This window comes from Tetrao urogallus, assembly GCF_951394365.1.
Source record: "Tetrao urogallus genome assembly, chromosome: 5".
NCBI classification, from domain to species: domain Eukaryota; kingdom Metazoa; phylum Chordata; class Aves; order Galliformes; family Phasianidae; genus Tetrao; species Tetrao urogallus.
This window is the reverse complement of record NC_136818.1, coordinates 16,569,248-16,591,859: the sequence shown is the minus strand read 5'-3', so window position 1 is coordinate 16,591,859 and position 22,612 is coordinate 16,569,248. Positions and strand designations below refer to the sequence as shown.

Sequence of the window (22,612 nt, the reverse complement as noted above, 5' to 3'; positions counted from 1 at the left end):
CACACGTTTTTGTGACAAGTGACAGAGAACCGTCCAGCTTCCAAGGCTAAAACTGCAGCGTTGGAGCTCCCGTGCCCGTGCACACGAGGCAGGCGCGCACAACGGTTACCGGCACGTGGCTGACACGCCATCCACAAAGCCGCGGCGTCGGACCGCTCCAAGAAGTTCTGGAGCGCGCCGATCCTACCTGCTAGGCTGAAGGCGGCTCTGACGGAGGTCCCTCTCCCCTAATCACCAAACGCAACCCTCGCTTTGTCAGCACCCCTCGCCCGAGGTCAGTCCTGCGCTCAGCCGTCCGCACGAAGCTGGACGCTGCAGCGATGGAAAGAACGCGGATCTGGTGCCGCAGGCTTCGTGCAGAAATACGGGGCTGAAGCATTACAACGAATCAAACCGAGAACCGTGAGCGGCAGTAAAGCCTTGCTATTCCTACTTCACGCATCGTTAGGCGCTCTGCGCACACATACCTGGGCTAAGCTCGCTCCTGCGTGCCGGCCTGCGCTCCGTGCAGCGCCAGAGGACGGGCAGCGGTGCGCGCCTCCCGATGCACGCAGGCGAGAGCGCGGCGCACGCCGAGGACGGGCGCGGGGCCGCGCGCATCGCTGTCCGTCCCGCCGTCCGGCAGCGCCGGGTCAGCCCCCGCCGCCCGCACGCACCGCCCCCACCGGCACCCGGCCCGGCCCCGCTCCGCCTCGGCGCCCCGCCGGCCCCCGGCTCTCGTGCAGGCGCGGGGAGGTTTGGGCCGCGCCGGCCGCCGTCTGCCGGGAGGCGCTTCCGCGCGGGGCGGCGGGCGCTCGGGTCGCGCCATGCAGCCTTCGTTCCCGCCGCCGGGCGGCACCGCGGCCTCCCTCCTCCTGCTGCTGCCCTTGCTGCTTGTCCCCTGGGCGCTCCTGGCGAGGAGACGCCGCGGACGGCGGACGGCCCCGCTCAGGCTGCTAGTGGTGGCCGGCTCCGGTGAGTGAGGCGCTGCTCAAGGAGCTCGCGGCGGGCACGGGAACTACGGCTCCCGGCACGCAGCGCGGCGCGAGACCGAACGCGGGGCTGGCGTTGTGCCGCGGTGCACGCCGGGAGCTGTAGTCGCGGTGCGCCGCCGTGAGGAGCGGCAGACAGACCCCAGCCCGGCCCGCCTCCTCGCCCCGTGAGCTCTGCCGTCGTGCTGCTGCCAGAATACTGACCAACATTATGTCATCTTCAATTGTTCGAGACTTTTTGAATTCAGAATCTCCTGCTCGTGGAAATACTTGGGTGGTTGCACTGAAATTACTGAAGGCTTCAATAAGCCGTTGCTCAAGAAAAAAGCCCTCCAGTGTTTGTAAAACACTGCATAGATCATGCAGGAAGGTGCCAAATTCCTGTGCCAGCCCAGCAGCGTGGCTCCGTGCTGGTCGGATGTTTGCCAGCTCAGAACACCTGTCTCTGACAGCAAAGGTCTCTTAGGAGGCTGATGAAACACAACCTGAGATAGCAGGAATACATTCAGTTCATGATTTTGGTCTGCAGCTTCCAGCAGAATTAGAGGTAATAGACCCAGTAAATGGCCACGCACATATTTCAGGGCTTGGTATTCTGATCCAGCCAAACTGATCCCCAGGTGACCCCCTCCCCACTTCATTGTTACAGTTATTCACGTGGCTTCAGTTCTGGAAACCAAACTGACAAAAAGATCAGCCCTATGCCATAGCAAGAGTACGGTCTCTCCTTCTCTTTGGTTTACTGCCAGCTCAGCTCCCTGAACAAAGTGACCTTGCAGTTAGAAGGTTGTCAACACCCATTCAAGGGCAGTAGGTGAAGCCTTTGGCTGGGGCCAGACTGTTTGTGTCCCGGCACTCAGCTTTTACCCTGGCTTAGCTTCAGAAATCATTGCCAGTGTGTTTTCAACATTATGAGCTGGGACAGCACAGTCCCTGAATTCTGCCTGCACTCAATGTGCTCACTGAGAGTCTCTGCTCCACGGCGCAGCCACGAGTGGGCTCTCATGTAGTTTTATTTGGACAGTCGCACTAGGGTGTGGTTTTTTAATATGGACTACAGTGCAACTGCCAAATTAATTTTGCATCACGTACAGGACATTAAACGTCTCATTTCTTTGTGATCTCATTTAACTGAAACACTTCCATCAGTTTAGCTGCACTGGGAGCTGAATTGCCTTCGTGTTACTCAATCATCCTTTAATTGAATCTTCTCATTTTAGAAGAGTGTTACCAATATTATTAGTACTAATAAGCTTTAAAAGTAAAAGTGACTAATTCAACTGAAAAAATTGAAAATTACAAAATATTTCATATACTAACAGCAACATATTTCGGTTTTGCAGGAGGTCACACAACAGAAATCCTGAGGTTGCTCAGTTGTTTGTCAGACTCATACTCTCCTAGATGCTATGTTCTTGCAGACTCTGATAAGATGAGTGAAGCTAAAATACGTTCTTTCGAACAAAAAAGGGCTGAAAGGTTCTCCAATTCCCAGGTAAATTGTTAAGTATATTCTTGTAAGATAATTTGATCTTAATGCGACATTCTAATTCAAGGCAATTTGGAAGCAGTTCTTTAAAAGGTTACTTTTAAGATCAGCATGTGCTTTTGATTTTCTAGTGATTGATAATCACTGCCACTGAAGCTCAGCTGAAGTGCCACTCTGTATATACTGTTTCTTGTGTTGCTAAAAAAACACAGTTGATTAATGCTGAACTAGATAGACCCTGAAAATGCAAAATACCTGAAAATAAATGTCATTTACTGCCATCTTAGTTTTGAAATGATCTTTACCTCTGGTGAACGTTATAATTGATAAAAAACAATGGGAAAGTGTAATTGTAATGAAAGTAATTATAGAAAGAAGGGAATCTGTTGCTTAAGAAAAGCACACTAAGAATAAGTTTCTTTTGGTTTTGTAAATGACTTAGACGTGTTGATTGTAGCTATAAAAGTATGGAGACAGAAATACGGTGGTTTGCTATTTTTTGTGTTTTTCAGTTTGGCCTTTTCCCTTGGTGAAATTATTTTTGAGATAAGTGTTTTAAATGTTTTATCTAAAATGTTTTATCTAAAAAAAACTTACTTGGAATTGTATCCCTCTTGTGTGTTTCTGAGCTGTGATTTGATATGGTTTTAAAACTGAGCATTAGTTAGAGAGGTGTTTAAAAAGGAGGTAATACATCTCACTGCCAGTAGCTTTCTGACTGATCACCTCAGTGAATGCTGAACTCCCAGTTCACTTACCTGAAAAATGTCCAAACCTAGGTCATTACATTTCTTAAAAATATTTTGAGTTTGAAAAGGTTAGGCATTTTTTCCATTTGTATACTTAGTTTTGCTAAGCAACTTCACGTTCTGACTCCCTCCAACTGCTAACACATCATGTAGTTATATTTTCCTTGAGCACTGAAAGCCAGAGGAACATAGTTGGCCGCATCTGAGTTTGCTGTCTGCACAGCAGATGCTCTTTATTTTGGCCATTCTTTTTCCACTGAGGAAAAACATTCGGAGCAAAAATAGAAGATGAATTTGTAAAGCAAAGGTCACGTGCCTATCACATATATTTGCTAACCTTCAGATTATGCTCTCAGCCAAGACATGTTTTGGCATTGAGTGCTGGAATATGTACGCATCATATGCATTTAAAGCTAATGTGTTAGTGGCTTCTTGTAGTTTTGAGTCAACAAAGGGGAAAACTGACAGCTTCAATCTATAGTCATTCTCTTCCTCTTCTTGTCAAGGAAGTATATTTTCCAGAACTAAGAACTGAGCAGAAGACAGGTTATAATGGTGATTGAAGAGAAAATCAGTGTATTCATTTAGCGAATTACAGTGTAAAAGACCTACAGATATGACAAATTTCTCTTTTTGATGTATGGCTCATCCCAATTCTAAAAGCTACAGAATTCAGAGAGAGGGAAAGGAAGCCAGAAGCAACATCTTCCTTACAAGAAAGAAAATGCTGCATCTCTACCCACTAAATCTTTTGGAAAAGAAAATCAGAAAAGCCTCTTTATGACATCTCTGGTCCCACTGTCACTTACCTTTCGCTTCTCTCTAGCCCATAATCACAGCTGTTGTGCTTGGTTGCCCCCTCAGCTGATACCCAGGTTACCTCCTGCACTCAGCATAGAGAACATACTTAGGCTCTCAATGACCTAGTCTAGCAGTAGAAAGACAACTTAGATGTATTGACTGAAGAACGCACATTCTTCACAGGATCTTATATTCCCATTCATCATGTCTGAGAAGAGGAGCCTGATTCACTAGCCTTCATGTAATTTGATCACATATGCTACTCTGTGTTCCCATGTTTCATGAAAGTAATCATGATAGGAAATCTTGTTCCTCAGCATGTAAAAGGACTGCATAAAGCCAGGTTATTTGGAAGGTCTGTGGAATGTTCAGTTGAGAATACTGCAGTAATTTTAGCAGGGGTGATTTTTCATCAACTTTTGTCTGCATGCTTGCAAAACAGTACTATTAATTAGGCAAAGACTACATTACTGGTTTTAAAATTACAGTACTCCATCAACCATTATTGAATTGCCAGTCTGAAACGTTTGTCCTCAAACAGCAAGGTCTCTGACTCCATTACAGAAGTGCTGAAAAAGAAATGCAGTAGTATGAGACCACAGAAGATAGGAGCACAGCTTGTCTATGTCTGATACTGCGTACACACTGTGCAGTTTTCCAACAAAAGATGCAGAAGTGCTCTTTGTTCAGAATACTAACAGTGTTTCCATTAGATGAGAAACACCTGGCAGTACCTTTTAAACAAAATTCTAATTTTTTTCCCCAGCTTAATACTCAATAATTGACTGACACATGGGCTGAAGTTCCAACATGTAATATAGACCACAGAATGAAAAGTTTCAGAAGTGTGTTTTGAAGAATACAGATGAAATCAGTTTGATGTTTACTTGAATGCTACATGTAAATTGCTACTTTGATACTATTTGGGGTCCCTTCCAAGTTTTGCTGAAATCAGTTGCTTATCAAGAAGAAAATTATGTACAGGTCTTTGGCAAATATTATTTAACACCATTCTTACTGTGAAGGGGAGCATCTGAATAGTTCCACTCAGGCTTGATCTGTCTAAAACTACCTTGTCATACATATTTATTGCAGGATGTAATACCACACAAAAGTCTAAACTCCACTTACAAACATTTCTTTTTATCATCTGATCTGTTCCAAACCTTTGAAAAAGAGAGAGAATCCTGTTGAATGGAGAGCGGGGGCCTTGTTTGTTTTTCTGTTTTGTCATCAGACTAATGCAGTCAGTTTCAACACCTGCAAATAGAGCAAAACAACCAGTTCGTAACATCTGTTAATGCTTTCTATTATGACAATTAAAAAACTTTATTGCAATGAAACAAGATTTCAGTCAAGAAAGTTAATTTAATATTCTGCCTTTGTAAGGTTTTGTGTTTAATTCTTTCCACTGTGTGTGATAAAGCCCTCAGCTACTGCTATTCAAGACTGATATGTAGTTTGCATTTCATGCACAGCTATTGCTAACGCTCTTGGTCACAAATCACCAGGACTAAGCTCTGTTACTTAGAAATGTTGCATTTGCAGTAAATGGGGAGTTTTTAGTGCTTAAAATATTATTTTAATATTAAATATTAAAATATTAATAATATTTAGAGTCTCTCACTCTCTGTATGAGTTCTGCCAGAGCAGTAGTGATCTGGTGTCCCATGTGAAGGGAGTTAGTGACCATGTCCAGACCTAAACAATATCAGTATCACTGGAGAGTGCACTGTACTTAATGTATTTATTTTTCATCTAAACAATGAAAAAATTAATTGGCATCAGGACTGACCTCTGCTGCAGCAGTAATTTTTAAGTGGGATTTCTGTGTCACTTGAGAAGAGCACAGGAAGCCTGACTAGCCTGACTACAGTTAGCTTGTGCACAGCGTTCTCAGACAAACAGAAAACATCTGTATTTTGTTAATTTGATACCCGTTACACACAGGGAAAGATCTTTACCTTTTTCTAGGAAAAGAACAAAGAAAAAATATTTCTTAAACTAATTTTTTCTATGAAATGTTATTTTTGTTTCTTTAGGCAAATGTTTTGCATTTTGAGTATGCATCTTCATATTCTTCTGAATACTTACTGAGCACTCATTTAAAGGACACAGATATCTGCTGTTAGATTTTAACAGTATGCACCAGACATTAGTTGAGAAATGTTGTTATATTTTCTACAATGTAAATCCACATAGAATCGAAGCAAGTAATAGAAGAGAGCCACCTAGTTTGGGCCCTGGCTTCTGAAACCTGTGAGTGTGTCTCGGTGGCCACTAGGAGGGGCACAAAGTTAACGTACAGCAGACGAATTGCTCCAGAATTGTTTTTAAAGTTAGGAATGTTTTAAAGTAACATTAGAAACGATTCAAAAAATTGATATATAGTTCTAGTATTTCGTTTAACCTCATCACCAGGGGTGCTAAGCACAATACTGAATAAGGCATCTACCCAAGCATTTCCATACTCGACTTAAAAATTAAAAAAATGTTGGCACAGGCAGGTCTAATAACTCTATAGAAGGAACAACAGTCTAAGAAAAATAACAATTCAGCTTTATCGTGCTCTCTTCCAGTTCACCCTTGATCGCATTCCCAGAAGCCGTGAGGTTAGACAATCTTGGACCTCCTCCGTGGTAACAACCGCATGCTCCATTCTTTATTCCCTTCCTTTGACGTACAGACTGAAACCAGATTTGGTAGGTACATTTTAATTTACTAAGAACTTAATAATCTAATCACAGAAGCGTTTGGAATACCAAGACATTGCAGATCTCATATATCTGCTTAGATGTGCATTTTACAGGACATAAGTTTTTTAACTTTACAAGCTGAAAGAATAGTTGCAATATACCAAGAAACAGAATGGGTTGCAGTGTTCGTGAATTACATTAGCAAATACCAGTCTTCCTTCTCAGAGTTTTCAGGTAACACCAGAGAGCTTGTCACCCCCTTGTTAATGCTGGCAAAGCTAGCACAGACAAGGTTGCAGGTTCTCGATCATATCTCTTCAGGATTGCAACAGCACAAACTCTGCCTGAAAACCTGGTTATACTATCAGCTGGTTTCACTCCTGAAATGGTATGACCAGTCTGGAACAGACAGGTTCAGAGCAGTAGGAATATGTACAGATTTAATTCTTCTATTTGCATAGACTTTTCAACTACATGCATATTTACTTAGTCTTTGGCTGTCTGACAATTAATTATCTCATCTGATGACAAAAACATCATTGCCGCAGTGGCAACCAGATTTCTCTCACTTTCAGTAATCTTTTCAAGCTGCTCACAAAGCTGCAGTCCCCCCAGAGCTGCTAATTACAAAATATATATTTAAATATTCCAGACACTTAATCGAATCAGAATTCAGGTTTGTCAGATTACAGAAATAAAGTAATATGACATATCTGATCAATAAAGTTTCGTATTAATGCAGCTCTCAAAAGGTTGCACGTTGGACTCCCAGGTTGAAGTCTTACAATTCTTTAAGTAAAAATTCAGTGAAAGCTGACTTTCTGCTGAGTTTGTCATATTAAGGACTCAGATATTCAAACTCATTGTTAAAAAGGCATTTTAACAGAATTTCAAATGAATGTTTTAATGTGTTTTCAAATATAATATTTCAGTGAAACCTGTATGAACTTGTGCAGTTACAAGTTATTTTGCATAATTTAGTACCAACTTACATACACACACACAAAGGATGTTTGTACACTGAATTTTTTAGCTCCAACTGTGAACTATATGGTGATTTACAAAGAGGCTCAAATGTATTTGAACTGTTTTGAAAATTTAGAGAAGCTGCTGTGAATAATTTGATCTCATCAGTTGTAGTAATATTGGTCAGCTCCTATAAGATCAAAAACTCCTTGCTTCCTGGATTTTAGAGCAGTTTAATGTGCAGAACAACAGAAGTGTCTTCTTTCCAATTCTTGTTTTCCAAGGCTGTTTTGGAAATTGGAGATAAAGTTGGGAGGGAGGAGGGAATGGGTTACTTTTCCTTTTACAGTGATTTTCATTTTCAGGGGTAAATAGTAGGGGAATGTTTACATGAAGCAGACAGTTTATAATTAAAAGGCATAAAATGTTTAGGAATTGCTTTGCTATGCCACTGGTTTCATTTAATATATATATGTTTCTGAAACGAAATAACGCAAAAGAAACTGACTGGAAAATCCCACTCTAGCTTTATTGTATTATTAAAAGTGTCAACAGGATACATTGTAGGAGAAGAGCAGGAAGTTACAAATGTAATTCTGTGGTTCTTTTGTTTATGGGAGGAATTTAAAGTGAAAGCCAAATGCTTCCATAGAACACTTCTATAAAACACTTGTCCTCATAGAATTAAGAATACATTTTATCAAGGCCTGTAAGACCTAAGACCTCTGCAGTCTTTAAGGAAACCACTAGTTCAAACTTCTGTCCTAAGATTCTGCTGTATCCACGATTAAAAGTGGGCTAAAGGGGAGGATTTTTTTTGCCAGGTACCATCATTGCCCATTGACAGCAGCTGGTACTGCCACTATCAGAAACATCTTTAGCTTTATGCCAAATCTTATTCCGCTTCAGAGTAGCTTGTATACTATGTGTATACTCTACTACAAGATGCTTGTGTATGTATCTCATAGTTTAGGAATTCTTTAAAACATATTAAGTCAGAAAGCTATAAAGATTTTAAAACACTTATCAAAGTAAAGTGATACAGGAATTGAAACGCTTCACCATTGCCAGTGAAAAGATTCTGTATAATATGTAAAACAACTGTTCATATTTAATTGCCTTTAGAGGAAAATGTTCTCCCCCCACTCATGGCAGAATGTAAATGATTAGTAAAGACCTAGAAAGGGTGGAGTTTACAGGATCCATCAAAAACTTTAGGCCTGGAAATCAATGCTGAGTTAAGAAACAAGCACATGATTACATCATGCTGAGAGCTTCATCATTTTAAACAGCAGAACTTACAGGTACTGTATATTTTCAGTCAAGGAGACTTTTTTCTTGAACTGCAGGAGGAAATGATGCATTTGAATTGCTTCTAATTCATTTGTATGTATATGTGGTCCCCAAATCCTTACACTTGTTTTTAGGCTTGTCAGGAACATTTGCAAGTTTGAAGAGTACAGGCTCAATCCTTTGAATGAAGTCTTCTCCAGACACCCAAAATCTAGAGAAAAGAATAAGCGTTGCAGTTTCAGTGTAAGGAATGCAGGATAAGAGAAGTACTGCAAAAGGAGCTGAAACCTTTTAAGTGCACAAAGGCAAGATTTGGAGCAGATAGGTTAATCATGCCAACCCAAGCTTATCTATCAAGCCAAAAGAGCTGTATAGGGGGAAACAGCAGACCTAGCTGCACAGGAGTTACTTCATATGTACTTATTCACTTGAGCATTACGTCCCCTTTGTATCTCTCAAAATCTTCTGGCAAAGGTTCTTAGTTAACTTTGCATGAGAAAGCAGTTTCACCTAACTCTCCTTCAAGACAGTGAGTTCAGAAAGAATTAAACAACTTCCAGGAGACCTTTACTGTCTTGCAGGACTTGACCCACACTTAAAATGGGCCTTCAGAGAGTTTAAGAAATGTAAAAGTTAGTTTAGTTGTGCAGTTTGAGATCATCTTCAAGAGGCCCATTTCTGAGTTATGAGCATCTGCACTCTGCAGAGTTAAATCCCTTAAGAGGTATTAAACCAAGTAACAAAATTAAGACGTCAGAAGTGATGATTGTCTTATATTCTTAAAGCTAAATACAGAACTCCAGAAATATAGGTGTCAAAATGTTTTGCAGGCACATCTCTGCTGGGCAGTTTTTACAACATGTCAACCTTACATAGACTTCCTGTGCAGAGACCTGAAATTCCAGGAAAGCAAGGCTTGTGCCAGCACACTCTGTCTACACCTTCATTCCCCCACAAACAACTCGTAACACCGTCATCCACAGCCAGATTTAATGTGCAATCATAGCCTCAAAGACTGCAAACTCCTACCATGAAAACAGGCAGCTGGTCAGAGAAGAGCGATTTTTATTGCCTTCACTGAGAGAAAGGATGAGAAGAAACTTAAAACCAAAGTAAAGGGTTGGAAGATCTGCTATCTAGGGAGAGATGCAAATCCTTCTCAAGCAGTTACAGGAAAGTAGACAAGCCACACTGAGATTTCCCCAAAGACAGAGAAAATTATTGGATCTTGTGTAGATTATTTGATGTCCAAAAGGGGATAGTGCTACAGCCTTACTATGATATGCTTACAGTCAGTAGTTCAGAAGGTCCTAGTCTTCAGTTTTCTTGTTGCTCACAGAACCATTGTCCTTGTTGTGTCTGAGATTTGCCAGCCCTGAAAACAAACCTTCATGTGATCTAGCCCTTTGGCTGGCTCACAGTCATTCCAGTTATTCTGGCATACTTGAAAATTAAGCTGAAAACAAAGGCTACAAGTGCACCACATGATAGAACACTGTCCAGTGATTGCATCCAGTCCTCATTTTCAGCCACAGGTGGGGTGTCTACTTATTGGGTCAGACCTTGGCTCCTTCAGTGTAATGAAGTTGTGTAGAAGTGCTATGTGAAGCTCCATAGGTCCATTCCTTACTGCACTGCAGATCCTACATTTGCTGCTTTAGTACTCTGCAGGGCCTGAGATAAGCAGATGTTTTCAGCCCACCGCTATTTGGAAAAGCTGGGGTTAATCCAGGCAAAGAAGGCGGTCCTTCCACTTTAGAGCCTCCTTCCCGTGGGAAGTCTCTAGTAAGAAGTTTACATTTGCACAGCAAGTACTGCAAGCTGTGCTGTCTCCCTCCCACCAGCTGTCAGCTGAATGGGACTCTCCCTTTTAAACTTTTATAGAAGCCTGAAATCTGCACAGCTGATTATGCTTCCAGCAGCCTACCAATTCTTGTATGACTCATGTGAGGCCTGCACATCCCATTACACACGCCTGGTCCCCAGACCAGTTAAATTCACTGCAGCGAGTTTCTCAAGTTGTTACAGAAGTGTTCACAGTATGCTATGTGAAAGGAGATCATTATTTCATTTAGCTAAGATTTTCCGTTCTTTGTGCTCTGCCCAGAATGTCTTAAGTTCATAGCACTTCAACAAATTACTATGGCGAATAATAAGTTATTGTCCCATGTATCACGGTTCTTATTAGAACTTGGTGGAAAACTACAAAATCTGGGTGGTGGCATTTTTTTCTCTATTCACTTCATAACAAGTGAACTTTGTATAATGCAGTATTAAGACTATCTGGTACTTTCTTTTGTATACTGAATCTTTCTCTCTTCAGATTTTACACTGTCTGATCTACTATTGTTCTTCTAAGATCAAAACAATCGAAGCAGGCAAGAGCAAGAATATCAGATTAACACTGTCAGTGATATAAGCTGTATATTATAAAAAGAAAACAAAGTTGAGCAATCCAAATCTGTTTAACTTCTCAGTGTTAATGAATATGAATTTAGTTTTCCCCTCCACCTCGTACCGTGTACACTGTGTACAGCTACCCTGCAGCCACAATATAAATTACCCTCTGCTGAACACCCAGAGACATCTAAAGCCATTCAAGTTACCAACTTTAAGCCAGCTTGTAGCTCTGTCTCCTGTGACTGCCTATTGGACATGCTTATACACACTACATTTCAGAGGGGTGATGCAATAGCAGTAAAAATTGAGATTTCAGGCAGGTATTTCATGTGCATTTTTGCTATAACAAGTGCAGTTAGTACTGCAGTAGCTTCAAAGATACTAATGTGCATAGAAAATAGTTTTAGCTAACCTAAAACACATACTTCAAGGTCTAATTAAATGAATACTTGGCTAATGAAAGACACACTGATATTTACAATTAAAGGCTTATGTTAGGTCAGTTAGCAATACATATGGTTGAATCTAATCTCTGGACTGTTTCCAAGTAGAAGCAATCTACTATAATAAGCAGTTTTTTTTTTATACATGAGGAGATGAGCTGTGCCCTTACTTTTAAATAGATTCTAAAGGTTAGAAATATCTCTCATGGCCCTCTGACCGAGTGCTTTGTCAAGTGCTGACACTCATGCGATGCTTAGAGCACTAACGGCAGCTTGCTGAAAGACAGTACTCACTGTAGCTGAAGGTGTGTGTGGCTTGGTAACTGCTATTTCACTTACTTGGCAAAAACCCTTTGCTGAGTTGCATTATGAGCAACGTCTACACAAAGTCAAAATTTTACTTCCCATTAATTTAGCAGTAGTGGCAATAAACCATGGGCCCACTCCATGGTAATGTAGGTAGGGAGTTCATTCTGTGGTCTGCATCTGCTGTTGTGATCTTGTTCTTTTTTAAGCAACCTTCTATCCTTCTCTCTGTTTCTTTTGGAAGTCACTCCTGCCACTGTTTCTTCGCACAAACTCCTGACAGAGGTAATGATGTTGTCTGGTCTCATTGACAGTCTTGGTGTTGAATTAAAGCTGTAATAACCAGCACAAACATTCCAACAGATGGGTATTAGTACAATTTTCTTACCTGTCCTTCATTATTGTTTTCAATTGATTGTTTCTGTTATTCTTATTTTATACATGACAACTATGCTGAGTAATACACTGAGCTCACATGTCCCGTTCTGCTTCCATGTATCTACAAAAGCATCATATATGGATGGAAATTACTTCTCCAGAAACCTTTTTTTTTTTCCCACTTGTGGACCTACCACTTTTGGTCTGAAATACAGGATGGTTAAACTTAAGGTTAGCTTCATTTAAAAAAAAAAAAAAAAAGTCAAACTTGCACATCTCTACATGTACCTAAGTCTTGATTCTAACTCTTTCTTCCCCAAGGCTGTTGTGCCTAACTCCAGAGGCTTTTCTTGACCCAGGTTATCTTTCTTTCCAACAGTTAAGCCCTTAGGCACACCCAGAAACAGACTTGAGCTGTTTACATCTTGACAGTCTCAAGTAGCCACATTCCTGAGCTCTGCTAAGATCCAGAAACTGGGAGCTTCTTTTACTGCTTTATGCACCAACATTGACATGAAACGCATCATCTGGCTCCCTGCTTCTGAGTACAGTGGATGAGAATTTGGAGCCAGGCAACTGAACGCCTAGAAGGCAGAAATGATGATACCTAGTGCTGTCATAATTAAATCCTGTTGTGGATTTGTCCATAGTATTTCATGAAACTACTGCTTTTCTCCCCTAGAGAAAATCCCAGCTAGGATTTCTGTCTCGCTTTCTCCAACCTTTTTTAGTCTTCGATGAAAATGATACTCCCATCAAAGCAGAGAAAAGGTACTGCACATTAGGAAACCAACTGCACATTCTAATTTAAGTAATTACTCTTCCACATCTCTCTCCCATTCTGGTATTCACTGGTCTGATTTGCCCTAGTTGGGTAATCTGCTTGCAGAATGACACAAGTCTCTGCTTGTTCTGAAGAGCACCTCACCTACTGTGGATATTATGTGATAATAACAATGAAACTTAGCAATAAAATGCCCAGAAGTGGACAATAAATATTTTCCTAGTAGTTCTACAGGCTGTAACCACTGATTAGCTCAAACGCAAGCTGTTGCTATAGAGAACTATAACTATCTTTTGTACTCATGATTATTCACATGATTGAGAGAGTAGAAGACAAAAGTGTATCCAGGTATAATTCATTCTACTTTAATTACCTGTTTTACACCAGACTACACATGTAGATTTTTTGTCCTAGTCTGTGTTCTGTAAGTACAGTTAAACAGGAAATAGCGTGAAATCTCAGCTGTTTTTTTTTACAGTTTGCAGGGGAAGGTGAACAGGGTAGTATTTTCATTCTTCAGAAGGAATAAACTAGTAGGTTTTTCATTGACCTTTATATTATTCAAATGGAAAGTGACTTTCTTCCTCCCCCCATCAATAACAGTAATAGCACAGAATTATTAGAAAAGGATCCTGCTTTATTTATTTATTTATTTATTTATTTTAAAAAAGAACTTGAAAAAGATTTAAAATACTAAGGTAGTATTCCTTGAGGTTCAAATCTTCAATTTTCAGACATGTTAAACAGCTAAAATAGGAGAAGACTGAACAAGGATGCTCCTTCTCCCGTACTTACATTAAGCTTAGTAGAAATCCCTTTCTCTCATAAATTCTAACATTTCTTTCTTTTTTTTCCCCTCTCTGATTACTAAACAGACATACATTTTCTAGAATATCTGATCACTGTCATAACTTCAATACCTCCACATGCACCAACAATTTATTTTTGAAACCTTTTAGAGTTACTTGCTATGAAAAAGTCAGTTTTTTCTGTGTTAGCCATCCATACAAACGCATGCTCATAAAAGCAATTCTTACCATACCTGGAGAACTTTGGTGAAAGGGGTATACAGGAATTTTGATGCATCCTCTCTAAGAAATAAATGATTGTTTTCCTGGTGTTAAGATAGAAAATACCAATGTAAGAGAAAGCATCATATACTAAATCTCATGCTGAATCCACAGCAGAGCCACGAGCACAACCCAAGTTTCTTGGCTTATCAGGCTTGCAGCTCAATCATAAGCTCATAAAGTAAATATATTTACTATTAAAAGCTGAAATATTTGTTCACCAATACTTTTCATTAACTTTTTCGTTAGAGGAGTCTCAAATATTGAGAGAGCTGCAGCACAGCTACTGCACACAGTTGTGTTTCTCACAGGCTCCAGGTGAGTTGAATCAGGTCCCTGAGGATCTTCAGGCAGGACAAGGTAACACAGCTGAGACCAAGCAGCTGCATTACACCTACCTATGTAGCTGCTTGGTACTTCTGTAGGTGAAGTAAGAAATTGTTCAGCTGAGTACTTTACAGTACATAAATGTGGATTTTTTTAATACAGTAAGATGATACTAAAAACAAGCAAATGGTGGTAAGCTTGTAAGATTCTACAATTTGCGTGGCAGAGTACAAATAAGTTCGTTGTAGATTCTACTTCATGTGCCACAGAAAACATTAACTCACTCCTCCCCTCTTGTCCCCCATCCCTCCCCCAAGCAAAACACCCACAAAGACATTTATTACGCTCTGAATTCATAACAGGGAATAAACTCCTTAAATATCCAACACTGGCCCATCCATAAAAACAAGTTTGTTATTATGGTTTTTCTTGTAGTTTTCCCTTCAGAGACCAAGGATCTTTGCATAGCTTTCACTTAGTCTGACTGCTTGGTTTCTCTGTCATTGTAACCATTCTTTCTGCTCCATTTCCTTTGTTTCTGAGAGATCCTTCAAGTTATTCTATGGTCAGATTTGCAGTTTCCTGAAGGAGATTTCTTTGTATCGAGACAGTGCATTCTGCCCCTGTTAGAGTTCTGTATTTGTGTCTCATTGAATTGTGTTTATTGTTATTTCTACTGAGTTTGTGAAAGGCTTGCTTTTTTGTCTGTCCTTGTCTCAAGAGTTTTCTAAAGCTGATTTTCTCAAGGTTTTATACATTATAACTTGCTAACGCGCTTTATTATTTATTTTTGTTATGCAAGACAGACTATCAACAACACAACATTTCGGTGTCTGTCATCAGCTAAGAACATGCAGTTAAAATGAAAATGCACAGATGACTTGACTTGCCTTTTAGCAGCTTTCTCTAGTCGTTACATCTTGCTGATGTTTGAAATCCCATTCCAAAGCCAGAATTTGCGTTCCAAGGTGAAGTGGGAAACTTGTAAAAATCAGTGTCTGAATCAAGGGTCTGCTGGCAAAAAGAGCCTTGGCCAAAGAGCTTTGTCACATCTGTAGATGGTTCAAGCTGTTTCTCAGAGCTGAGCAAGAATGATTTATGCTCCTTCCTCTTGAAAGAGAAATTTAATTATTTTTTTGTTTTTAAATAAAGTCTTATTTGCAAATAGGAAAGCTTATTTCACAAATCTGTTCTGTGAGTACATTGCAGTATGGTCATATTTGAAAACTCCTTTGTCTTCTGTGCCGACTGCTTTTCAATTGTTGTTCAAACCAGTTTCCCACTTCCTCTCTTTCTCCCCTGTTTTCCTTTTCTTTTTTTTTTTTTTAAATCCCTTTCCTTTTCCCTTTCCTTCCTTAAAATATCGGGAACGGTTGTTTAGGTTTCCTTGACCTTTCTGACAAACCTCAGAGATACCTTCTGGCCTTTCACAGCCTGAACCATTACTTTCTGTTCCCAAATGCTAATAAGCTGTTTAAATGAAGTGTTTACAACAAAAGATGAGTTTTAGCAGTCTAGCAAAAATATGAAGAAAACAGAATTTATAAGTAACCATTTTTAGTCCCACATTTCTTTCTAGGGAGCATAAAATGCCTAATTTTTCTTATGTTGTAATTTTTTTTCTTACTTCGTTAAAAAAGTAGGTCTCTTCTATTGCATAGATAAACAAAGATCATACAATAACCCGATTTGGGTCAATCCTGTATCATTCTTCTCTCCTTTGCCTCTTTGAGTAGCTCTCTGTCTTTACCAACCACATCCTTTTCTCAGGCTTCTTAGTGCAGTTAGGAAAGGGCATTACCAGGGCAGCAGGGAGGTCTAATTGATTATTTTAATTTGGGAATACAAGCAGTACTCAAATGCTTGTCCATTAAGGATATACAGCAAATCTTTACAGGAAAAACTGCAAGTTTTCTGCTTTTCTTGGTTTTGTTTTTAACCAGTGGCCTGACATTTCGTCCCAGTGAAGCTGTGTTACAGTGTTTTAGCTGGTAAATGTCACTCTGCTACAGTGCTGCATTCACCAGCTCTAAAGAAGTTTTTATCTGCACTGGTGCCATGTGCCAGAGTTCCCCACGTGCCAGCCTGCCGGCTTAGCTTCTTTTCTTTCAGCAGCTGTAGAAAATATCTAAAATACAAAGGCAAGAATGATTCCATTTTCATGTGAAAGTGATGAATATGAAGTCAGTTGTATCGAGTCAGTAAGTATAAATGTTATGTACTGACCCTTTACTGTCAAGCCGCCATTAATAAACAGATTGATTTGTTTACCATTCAGAAGACTGCTTATGTTGAACTGCATGAGGATTGTGGTATGTAGACATTAGCTTACAGGCTCTGCTGTGATGCCAGGCAGCCTATTTAAGAGTTATCTGGAAAGTTCTTTATATTAAAGGTGAATGCAAAAGGTGTAAAGAGACCTGCCTTGCTGGTATCTGCAGTGATTCCATGCAGCTTGTTGGCTGCAAGGTGAGGTAGTCCAGTGACCAAGGAGGTCCTTGGGCTCTTGCAGCTCAAGGTCACAAAAGCCACACAAAAATTGTCTGACCCTTTTCTCTTCTTTTTCTGCGCCTCTTTGAGGGAGGCTGAACCAAGTAAATGAGATGTCTTTAGAGACATCTCATGCAATGCAAATATTCTACATGCAGCCTTGTAGCTAAAGTAAATAGATATTGGGAAACACTTGCCCTGACTAGCCAGATCGACCTTAGAGAGGCCCTTCTCCTTTCTTGCCCAATAGATGCCTGCTTCTGCTCCAGAGAACACTAATATTTCCTACCAGATTCCCCAGCAGATTCTACTGGGCAGGGAAAACAGAAGCCCTGATTTTTTCAAGATGGAAGGCATCAATCATTCTCCAAAATTTACTTCTGAACAGTGTTTCGAAATGCACTATCAGGACAGCTCATCTTCTGTTATGAGCTTTGGGAAGGCTGTAGATGATCCAGTTCCTTTCACCTTTGCAAGTTTGTACATTGGAATGAGCTGAACAGCAGCATTTCTAGTTTACAGATCTGCAGTGGTTCTTCTTTATTAGAACATACATGCTATTTTCTCAGAAGTTCCCCCTGTATCTACTGATGAGCATCTGATGCTGAATTCCAAGCAGTGGGAACGCTGTTGGCTCTTCCTGGTGGCTGCGAGAGGGCGTAAGCAGAACTGGCCAGACAAGATTTTTGGAAGAGAATTGCCACTCCTATGTGTTTGCAACTCTGATTGTTCCAGTATGACACGTCTCTAGACATGCACTTAGGGTTGACTGAAGGTTAATTTTTAGTGATGAGAAAGGTTGATTCATAGTTCTGACTTAAAGATCACGACCCTTAAGTAAGATAGGGATCTATTTGTCCATAGACTTCAGCAGGTTAATACCAGTCCCTTTCAGGGGAGGATTCCTAAAACAGAATTTTAGAATGTGAACATCGTAGCCGGGGCACCTTATGGACATTGTGCATGCAGAGATCCTGTCACAAGAGCTCCGTCTTGTTTGAAGGGGTATGAGTGGAAGGGGAAGGAGCAGAGAACTAAAGAGCTGTGGTCAGATAATGTTTTATTACAGATTATTTTAGAAACTCCATAATTTTCCTGATCCTTTTCCTTGTGAAAATAGTTTTCTGTGAATCAAAGGGCATCTGAGAAGCAGATTATAACTTCTTAACAGCTAGTAGGAGATGTAAATTGTCATATCAAAAAACATATGCAGAAAAGAGGTTTCATTGTGATTTTCATTTTGATCTTTTCTTTTCTGGCTCTTACCTCAGCAAAGCAAAAACACCATCTCAGTGTGGTCTACAGATCTACATAGATCTTAGCAGACAGACCTATTTAAATATTATTTTGTTACACTGTTTTTTGTGAGTATGCTTAGTTTGAATTCATTCCAGTATTTAGTTTTGTGTGTGTTTACCCTGAGACAAGAATACTAAATGTCAAAAAGCCTAGAGAAGAGCGAAGTGTACAGCACAGAATGTTGATAAAGACCATTACTATAATAATTTGGCTTTTATAAAACCTGCTTTACCCACCCTCAGCTTCTGAGACAAGGAGAATGTTAGAATTTCTACCAGACCTGAATCCTAATGTTACTTTTTGTGTCAGACAATGGAAAGTAAGGGAGCAATGGGAAACTATTGTTGCTTTAGACAACCAGGCTGAGCCAGTGCAAGCCCAGGAGATAGTCTGCCTGAGAGCAGCGCTGCAGAGGGAGAAGAGCATGGAAAGCAAAAAGATGAGGGAAGAAAGAATGGGTGGAGGCATCTCCGTGGGCTGAGCAGAGTGCAGAGTTGCTGAAATGGCAGGCAGTGAGGGAAGGGCAAGGGAGGGGATGGGAGCGTAATGCAGCAGGGAAAGGTGTGGGGCAGCAGCAAGAACAAGCCAGTGATGGTACTGCACGTAGCTCTACTGAAGGAAAGGATAAGGGATTTTCTGTTTAGCAGTGGTATGCATTTTTATCTGTCTATTTAAAGTGGAATCTTGAATGTGAAAACAATAGTCAGACAGAATATTTAACTTACAAGAAAAAGCAGTAAACACTTTTTTTAAAAAAAAAAACTGTTTCCGTGTTTCTCATATATTTGCCTGAAACAGCGTGGCTCTGCAGCAAAAACCCTGATGTTTTTTCTTGCTCTGTGAACTCCCAAAAACACTCCAGGTTGATTCATGTGCCAATGTCTACAGTAATAAATACTATTACTAAAGAATGCAATTATTAACAAATGCTATTACCCAAACATGCTTAAATTTAGATATCAGTAGCTGTATACCAGTAACAGGATCAACATCAGAGCAAATTAATCAAACTTGGCAAGAAATAGGGCAAAATGCATGGTTTAGTTCACAGGTATGGAACAGTTTCTTTGAAATGCTAAAAGGCAGAGTGTGGTTGGTTCATGTCCTTATTTGCCATGCCAAATATATAAGACCCAGATTTTCATTCTCAGCAGATGGTAGAGTATGCTTTTAAACTCCAGCATGGATTTACTTGAAAGCACGCTCAGCAGGGGAGGTTTGAAACCAGTTTATTATTCTCATTTCAGAAATGTTGTATGCAAATTGGATGTGTTCAGCTTATTCACTTCTTAGCTATATAATTGTTGACATAAAAGTTACACTGTTGGAATTTTCTTATGCAAGTATTTGTGATTTTCTTATACAAGTATTTCAAGATTAAAATAGTAGACAGTGTGTTATTTCAAAGGGACTGCCGGGCAACTCAGCAAGTCTTGGGTGAATAAGTAGTTCAATTAAAAGCAACAATAAAATCAGAATAACTTCACATACAATATTCAGTTTTGTTGATTCGGATAAGAAAACATTACATCATGGTCATCACATCCCCAGGCTAAATTTCTGGGGCCATCTCCCAGGCAAAGGACAGTATTTGCTGTCAGGTCTGGAACTCGGCAGTATCAGAAGTGCCTGCATTTCACTGAGGCAAGGTGCTGTCAGCCAGCCTGTCACTGGGATCTTGCCACAAAGCAGGAAAGGAAGCGTTCTGAAATATTCGCTACAGCCCTGATACAGAAATTCTGATGTTTTTCTTTTCCCTCCCTACTAATATAATATTTTTCACAAGCTGGTGAACTCGGAACAAAAATGTAAGTGCATAGGATATAGGGCCATGATTTGTAAAAGAGCTCTTTATTTCCACATAACCCCCAGCTGTGCAGAAAAGTGTTGATTACATGGTAGCTGTTAAATTTAGTAAGAAATTCCTTGCCTGAAATCAATTTTGGTTTTCAAGTAGTGCACATAATGCATACCCTGGTTTAAAGCTTTTTGTTTTAAGCAAGATTTTTGTCAATTTACTAACGTCTAAGTTTGAAAAACCACTTTTTTTTTGTTGTTAATATTTATAAGTGAATTTGAGATCCTCTGCTACAAATATGCAACATATACCTAGAAATAGGTATACATAAGAAAGGCCAATAGGTGAATACTAACATAAATAAAATAAAATAAATAAATAAATAAATAAATAATCTGGTTGTGCCTACGAGCTAGCAGGTTTTGATGAAGATCCTAATTTATTAGCACATTTTTTTCTGAACTCTTTTAAGTGTTTTGCTGACTTAAGCCAAAGTTCAAGAAGTTCATAACTGAATGCGAGGTTTAATAATATTACTCAAATTTGGTTGGCCTTATTATGCCTTAATCTGGAACAAATCTTGTGAGTGATACAGCACAAAGCTGTAAGTATATATCCAAGTCCAGCAGTTCTTTTTGCTTCCTTCCTAGAAATAGGCTGTACCATGTCAGAACTCTTCTCCTCTTCCTTGACATGTAATGAAAGAAGATCTTTTTTGGCAGCTACTTAGAAATAATGCCTTTGGATTGCACTTCCCCCCAGATCCCCCCTCCACGCCCCCCCCCCCTTTTTTTTTTAATGTATTCAATTGCCTCTTCTGTTTATTTTAAATATCTTTGGGATTTATTCATTTATTTATTTATTTTACAGGGGATGGGGGTGTAAACGTAGTATTACAAGAATGCGTACAGTTTCAGTTCTTAACTGTATGAATAAAATAATGTTTCACTTTTGTAAAATGTTTCATCTCTTTTAGATATTGTGCAACGGACCAGGAACATGTGTTCCTGTCTGTATATCTGCTCTTCTTCTTGGGCTTCTAGGAATGAAAAGAGCAATCATTGTGTACGTAGAAAGCATCTGCCGTGTGGAAACTTTATCCCTGTCTGGAAAAATTCTTTACTATTTTTCGGATTACTTCATTGTTCAATGGCCTGCTCTGAAGGAAAAATATCCTAAGTCAGTTTATCTTGGTCGAATAGTATAACAGGACAGGCTTTACCTAAAATAAACTCTTAAATTTCCTCACTGAAAAAATTCATTAGTGTAACATAATTTGTTTTCAAGGATTCCTGTTAAAAATTAGGCCAGTACTGGAAAAACAGACGGTAATAAAGATATCTCTATGTTATAGTACACTTTTGTGTAGTTGTATTTATTGCCATCATGAAGGTCTGTGCATCAATACCCGTAATGGCAGTAAGTCTATGCTGTTTCTGCTTTCATCTAGTTTTCCTGCTATGTGAATAGCAATTTTTGTCTACAAATAAATATGGGAATTTGTATGAATTGTAACATTTCCTGTAAGGAAACTTTGTGTAGTTTTCTAAATTGTAAGAAACAAAGTCTTGTTCTAGCACAACAGACTTGATTTCCTGTATGCTAGCAGTGAAGTCCCTTGTGAATCCTTAGAGTATAAAGGAAACAGTTATATTAAGTTGGCTTCTTGACAGTTTGTGCTCTACAGTCTTCCAAGCTCTCCCCCCCCAAAGCATTCAGCCAGTATCATTTTTCCTCTGGGCCTGTCAAAACTGTCCTTTATAATCTGTAGCACACCTTCTGAAAATTTTTTGCCCGGCCCTTAAATAAAAAGGTGACAAGTGTCATGCTGCAGGCACAGCACTTATGGATGTAAGAAGCGCTTTCTTCAAAGCCTACACAACAAAGTCCCTGTCAGGTTTATATCACAGAGAACAGACCGTCACTTGGGAGAATTTAACTGGTTTGGGCTCTAATATATAGAGGAAAAATGTATTACTGTCTGTTGTAGGGAGAGGAACAGAGATTCTCTTCCCTTTACCTCACACAGTGAATTTGTCTTTCAGAATATTCTGTTTTCATGTTTTAAGCACCTTACTTTCATCAGTATGAAATGCTCCTAACATTTTGTTACGGAAAATGGTACTATACATAGGAACTATTTTTAAAACACGTTTTGTCGGAGCTAAGTGTGTGAAAACCTACTTCAGTATTTCACATTAGTCCAACAAAATGTAGCTCTACACACTGTTCTACCTCTGAAGCAATATAAACACATCTGTCATCTGTGCACACACAGAGCTATGTGTCTGGCTACAGAAACATACACAAAGCGAAAACCTCAGGGAAAAACAATGCTGCCTCACAGAGCCA

At 39.8% G+C, this 22,612-nt stretch overlaps 1 protein-coding gene across 1 annotated transcript; it reads left to right on the top strand.

The window, feature by feature from the left end:
- Window positions 1–806: 806 nt before the first annotated feature.
- ALG14 (ALG14 UDP-N-acetylglucosaminyltransferase subunit) lies at window positions 807–21,467 on the top strand (the record flags this gene model as incomplete). Its single annotated transcript, XM_079535775.1, has 4 exons — window positions 807–954; window positions 2,315–2,466; window positions 6,590–6,712; window positions 21,237–21,467. 4 exons carry the CDS (start codon window positions 807–809, stop codon window positions 21,465–21,467), a joined length of 654 nt encoding a protein of 217 aa, XP_079391901.1.
- Between the last annotated feature and the right edge of the window lie 1,145 nt (window positions 21,468–22,612).